A 6,183-nucleotide genomic window follows, 5' to 3' on the forward strand; every position below is an offset into this window, starting at 1 on the left:
GTGTGTAGGGTGGGTAGGGTGGATAGGGTGTGTAGGGTGGGTAGGGTAGGTAGGGTAGGTAGGGTGGATAGGGTAGGTAGGGTGGATAGGGTGTGTAGGGTAGGTAGGGTGGATAGGGTGGGTAGGGTGGTTAGGGTGGGTAGGGTGGAGAGGGTGGGTAGGGTAGGTAGGGTGGTTAGGGTGGATAGGGTGGGTAAGGTGGGTAGGGTGGATAAGGTGGATAGGGTGGGTAGGGTGGGTAGAGACTGATGCATAGCAAGGGGTGATTTCTCAATTCGCTGGTGTGGTGGGACTGGAATCCAGCTCTCCTTCTTTTCGCCCTTTTTTGGAAATGCGAGTTGGTTTTTCAAAAATTTTTATCTCTCAAACTATCAAATTCTGTTAAAAACATCAAGGCTTATCACAGAAAAGCATGACATACAATCATTACTGCTGTTCTTTTTTTAGTGTAAGCTCGAAGGGAGGGGAGGCCATTGGTAAAACCACCTGACACTAATAAAATGGAAACTTAAAATTAATAGCAAACAAGTGTGATTAATTATTAACATTCTTAATGGATGTAGTACCTGGTATGGTGCTTTGTAGTATTAGGTACTCGATACATGTTTATGGAAATGGCAAAGGCACAATCGTAACAATAGTGACTGTTGATTGAATTTATATTCTGTGCCAAGCACTATGCTAGAGACCTTACTTCATTATTCCATCTAGTCCCCCTAGCAGCCGTCTAGAGGAGGTACGATTATCCCTTATTTTACAGACAAGGAATCAGAGGCTCAGAGAGGTTAATTGTTTTGCTCAAGGTCACACAGAAAATGGGAGTGGGGGTAGGGGTAGAGTTGAGAGGCAAAGCAGTTTGTTAACTCCCGGGCCCTGTAACCGGGTCGCTGGCCTCCGAGGCTCTGGGACCATTTGTGTCCAGTGTTACGACCAACGCCAGGGCTATCTATTTGCCCACCTTCCTCCCTCCCCTGCAGTCTGCGCTCCTCAGACCACCGGCAGGTGAACAGCCTGATGCAGACCGAGGAGGGCCCACCTATGCTAGAGGCCACACAGCAGCAGCAGCAGCAGGTGGCAGCCTGTGAGGGCCGGGCCTTTGACAACGAGCAGGACGGCGTCACCTACAGCTACTCCTTCTTCCACTTCTGCCTGGTGCTGGCCTCACTGCACATCATGATGACGCTCACCAACTGGTACAAGTGCGTAGCCCGGTGGGGCATGGACAGAGCCCAGGGGTGCGGGGTGCAGGTCCACACATCTCTCCTCACTGGGTTTTCCTGATGTCTGCTTAAGGCTTGGGGGTGGGGGTGTGTACTGAAGACCCTCCATAGAGCCTGCCCCTTCCCTGCTCCAGTTTCCCCACCAGTGCCTTCATCTGCTCAGCTCCCGCACCTTCACTAGGAGGCTGAACCGAGGAAGGCACAGCAGCTGGGGCTAGGCCTGTGCAGGGCAGGTGGGGTTTACAAATCAGGGGTCATGGGGTCAGATTTGGGCTTCATGATTGGAGGGTTAGGATGAGGATGTGGAGTTCAGAACCAAAGTTACAAGGTCAAGGATAGAAGTCATGAGGTCTAGGGCTGGGATTGTGGTCATTTAGTGTCACAAATTTGGTCATTTGGTTAAAGTTAAAATTGATAGTAGAAGGCCATAAAGCCAGGATTGAAGTGGCAAGGTCAAGGAGCTAAATGACGGTAGTAAGGTCAGGAGCTACTCCTAAGTTACAGGATCAAAGGTCAGAATCAAGGGTAACAGTCAGGACTAAGGTCAGGAGCTCCAGGGTCTGAAGTTCAGAGGCTAGGATTGAGGTCCCAGAATTAGGATGACAAGGTTGGAGACCAGGAGGCAGGTCATGATCTCACGGACTAACACTGGACTCAAGATGGGAGTCGCGGTCAGGAGCTCTGTCCACGGTCACAAGGTCAGGTGTTAAAAACGTCAGAGACGGATTGGAGTTACAGGGAAAGAGCCAGAGTTGAAGTCAGGGGTCACAGCTGGGCCGTAAGGCCAGGGGCCAAGACGGAAGTCACCAGACTGGGCACCGGGCTCATGGGGAAGATGGTGTGTTCCAGGCCCGGCGAGACCCGGAAGATGATCAGCACGTGGACCGCCGTGTGGGTGAAGATCTGTGCCAGCTGGGCGGGGCTGCTCCTCTACCTGTGGACCCTGGTAGCCCCACTCCTCCTGCGCAACCGCGACTTCAGTTGAGGCAGCCTCACAGCCTGCCACCTGATGCCTCCTGCCACCTGGTGCCTCTCGGCTCAGTGACAGCCAACCTGCCCCCTCCCCGCACCAATCAGCCAGGCTGAGCCCCCACTCCTGCCCCAGCTCCAGGACCTGCCCCTGAGCCGGGCCCTCTATTAGTGCCTTCAGGGTTCGAGGAGCCCCATCCCCCTGCCATACCCACGCGGTGGAGCTGCCTCTTCCTTCCCCTCCCCACTGTTGCCCATACTCAACATCTCGGGATGAAAGGGCTCCCTTGTCCTCAGGCTGCGTGGGAGCCGGGCTGCTGGAGACAGCCGCTCAGAGCCGCTGGAGGGCAGAGAGCTCCCACCACAGTGGGGCATCCGGCACTGAGGCCATGGTGTTCCTGGTCACATCCCCCAGGGGACCCTGTCCCCTTCCTGGACTTCGTGCCTTACTGTGTCTCTAAGACTTTGTCTAATAAACAAGCCAGTGCGTGTACCATGTTCTGTGCCCCTCACCCTCAGCACGGAGCCCCACTGCATGGGGGCCAGTGTGGGGTTTGGGAATGGAATGTTAGGGCAGAGGAGGCTGGGACATCAGGGCCAGACCAGGAGGAGCCTCAAAGGCAGACAGAATGGCCTGGGGTCTGTCTTCTGGGTCATGGAGCACCTGAGGGGAGGGGGCCAATGAGGAAGGAGGGGCAAACCAGGGTTTTGGGAAAGTGGGGTGTGTCTGGTGGTCAGAAAAGGAGACCCTGGAGGCAGTGGGGCCAGCAGGAGGCTGCCCAACCATCTGATCATCCGAGGGAGAGCAGTGAGAGAGAGTCACGGGGGATGGAGGGGGCGATGACAGGGCCAGAAGGTGGTCTTCAGGGCCCGTCTCACCAGGGCCTGCCTCAAGATCCTGCCCACCTCTGACCTGCCTGGAATCATTACCACCCTTGGCACCTGCCCTGATGAGTGAAACCCCAGGCCTGGGGGTGCTGTGGGGAGGAGCATGTGCTCTTGAGTCAGCCAGGCTGGCCCCAGTCCCTCTGTACCACGGAAGCTGTGGGGCTGCTGTCCAGCTCCAGATGGGTCCTTCTCTTCCCTGGGCCCTAGTTCCTCATTCATTGGGAACGATGCCACCCACTCCTAGGCTGTTGTGAGGATCAGAGGAAGCAGCCCATGCAAACTGCCTGGCACAGCGGGTCTTGAGAAATAACATCAGCCCCCATCTCACAAGGGCAGAGAGATGTGAGGGCGACTGACAGGCTCCTGGCTAGGGCCCCAAGGCCTGGTCTTGTACGATGATGGACTGCAGGCCATTCATCTCTTCCGTTTGTGGGGATAAAAAATAGGTATGAAGGTGCTGGGGATGGGTGCTGGGGACACAACCTGCCTCTAAGGCTCTCCTGGGTTCTGGGGTGAGTGCGCTGGTGGGGCTGCACAGGGACCTGTGGGTCCTGTGGAGGCAGGACAGGCATCTGGAGGATGTGTAGGAGTCAGCTGGGCCAAGAGGAGCCACAGCGCTGAGGGCAGGGGAACAACACAGGAGCTGAGCGTGTGGGGTTCAAGGACCAGGGAGAAGCCAAGGTGGCCAGGGCGCAGAGATGGGTGGGGTGGGGAGGTTAGTATGAGCTTGGAGACATGGGCCAGGCCAAATCACACAGGCCCTTGAGAGTCATTGTGGGGAGACCAGACATAATCCTGCTGGTAGTGGGGAGCCATGGAGGGTTTTAGAGCATGGGAGAAGTGGTGAAGGTGTGGGCTGACCATGGAAAGGTCCTACATGATTTGGAGCACAGCAGGGGCATGTCATTTTAAGATTGCCGTTCTAGAAAGGTTTCACTGGATGAGATGGAGGGGAGTGCAGCAGCTGGAGGCAGGTGCCAGGGCTCAGGGCAGAGGGAGTTGGGACCTGCTGGGGCAGGGGCCGAGAGGGCTTCTGTCGCTGCTGGAATGGATCTTGCAGATGTTCTTGTCCCTGATGCCCCTCTCTTCAGAGCAGCCTGAACCTCCTTCCCCCAGTCACAGATTTTGCTTCTTTTCTTACTTCACCCTTGGGAGAAAAAGCCCACATTGTGCTCTTGATAACCTTTTCTTTGCATTTGTGCAAGTGGGCATTTTTTTCTTTTCTTTTTTTTTTTTTTTTTGAGACTGAGTCTCACTCTGTCACCAAGGCCCGAGTGTGGTGGCACGATCTCAGTTCACTGCAACCTCTGCCTCCCAGGTTCCAGTGATTCTCCTGCCTCAGCCTCCTGGGCAGCTGGGATCACAGGCACACACCTCCACGCCCAGCTATATATATATATATATTTGTATTTTTAGTAGAGACGGGTTCATCATATTGGCCAGGCTGGTCTTGAACTCTTGACCTCAGGTGAGCCACCTATCTCAGCCTCCCAAAGTGCTAGGATTATAGACGTGAGCCACCACGCCCGGCTTAAGTGGGCAATTTTGTCCAGCTTTTGTAGCCTTGTTGCTTGCTCTATAGGTTTTAAATTATTCATTCAACAAATGTACTGAGCATGAGTTCTTTGCTGGGCTGGGCTGGAGTGGGACTGGCTGGGAAGGGGCAGGGGCCAGGCTGAGGAGCCTGGCTAGGGAGCTGCAGGTCCCCAGTGTGGAGGTCACCACCTTTGGGAAGTCATCTCTAATCCCCCAGGTAGGGCTTACCCCTGTGTCTCCTCAGCCCCTGTTCTTCCCTCCAGGCATTGGCTATGCTCATGAACCTGCTGGTCGATGTCAGGCCTGACCAGCTGCCCACCTAGGACCCAGGACGTCCACCTAGCCTGTCTGCTGGGTGCCCCTTTGTCTCCTGCTGCCCAGCATCGTGGTTTCCACATGCCCTCCTGTCTTCCCTTCTCCTCCGTAACCCTCATCTTTCCTCCACCTCCTGTTCTCCATCACCTTCTCTTTCTCAGTCACCTCCTCTTCTCCATCATCCTCTCTGTCACTTCTCTTTCCTCTTACTCTCCTTTGTCACCTCCCCTCCTTTGTCAGTAGGTGGGAGGGGCCCATAGGATTCCACTCTTTTTGTCTGCCAGCCCCTGACACATTGGGCTTCCCTGCTGGACTGGTAATGGGGAAAACACTGCCCTCAGCCCTGAGGGCCCATGCTGTGCCCCTGGACGCTGTGCCGCAGTCCCCAGGCCTGGGCGGCTATCACTGCAGAAATACCAGTGGCAGCCTCAGCTCTGCCTGTCCTGGCGCATCTTTGGACCCAGGCTGTGGAATGAGTATCTGGGCAGAGTGAGTGCAAAGCTTATAGGTCATGTTAGGAACAGAGGCAGTGTGGTGCATGTGAGGAGCCTGCCATTCCCAATCCCTGTGCCCTTTCCTGCCTCCATCACCAAGGCTGGAAAAGCCAGGTGGTCACTTTGCAGCTTCCCTCAGAGTTGGGAGCCTTCAGGCTAATTAGATCTAAGTGGAAATGTTCATGGACATTTCCAGGAGTTTTTGCTTTCCTGTTACACAGCACTGCTTCTTCCTTCTCTTTGGACACAACCACAGTGCCTCGGGCTGCAGCAGCTTCTTGGGACAATGAGGCAACAAGTCTGAGGATGAGAAACCAATCTGGAGAAGATGGTGTTCAGAAAAATAGGAAGTTGGCCAGGCGCGGTGGCTCATGCCTATAACCCCAACACTTGAGTTCAGGAGTTCAAGATCAGCCTGGACAACTGTGAGGTCCCATCTCTACAAAAATTAAAAAATTTGGGCTGGGCATGGTGGCTCATGCCTGTAATCACAGCACTTTGGGAGGCCAAGGCAGGAGGATCACAAGGTCAGGAGTTTGAAACCAGCCTGACCAGCATGGTGAAACCCCGTCTCTACTAAAAATACAAAAATTAGCTGGGTGTGGTTGTGTGCACCTGTAATTCCAGCTACTCAGGAGGCTGAGGTAGGAGAATCTACCTCAGGAGGTGGAGGTTGTAGTGATCTGAGATTGCGCTACTGCACTGCACTCTAGCCTGGCAACAGAGCGAGACTCTGTCTCAAAAAAAAAAAAAAAAAAAAA

General features: G+C 54.6%; 1 protein-coding gene across 1 annotated transcript; it reads left to right on the forward strand.

Annotated features, from left to right (window-relative positions):
- Positions 1-553: 553 nt before the first annotated feature.
- Positions 554-2,687, forward strand: LOC113220101 (serine incorporator 2-like). Its single transcript, XM_026448792.2, has 3 exons — positions 554-569; positions 923-1,199; positions 2,070-2,687. Exons 1-3 carry the CDS (start codon positions 554-556, stop codon positions 2,203-2,205), a joined length of 429 nt encoding a protein of 142 aa, XP_026304577.2. The 3' UTR covers positions 2,206-2,687.
- Positions 2,688-6,183: the final 3,496 nt, after the last annotated feature.

This window comes from Piliocolobus tephrosceles, chromosome 1 (assembly GCF_002776525.5).
Source record: "Piliocolobus tephrosceles isolate RC106 chromosome 1, ASM277652v3, whole genome shotgun sequence".
Classification (NCBI taxonomy): Eukaryota; Metazoa; Chordata; class Mammalia; order Primates; family Cercopithecidae; genus Piliocolobus; species Piliocolobus tephrosceles.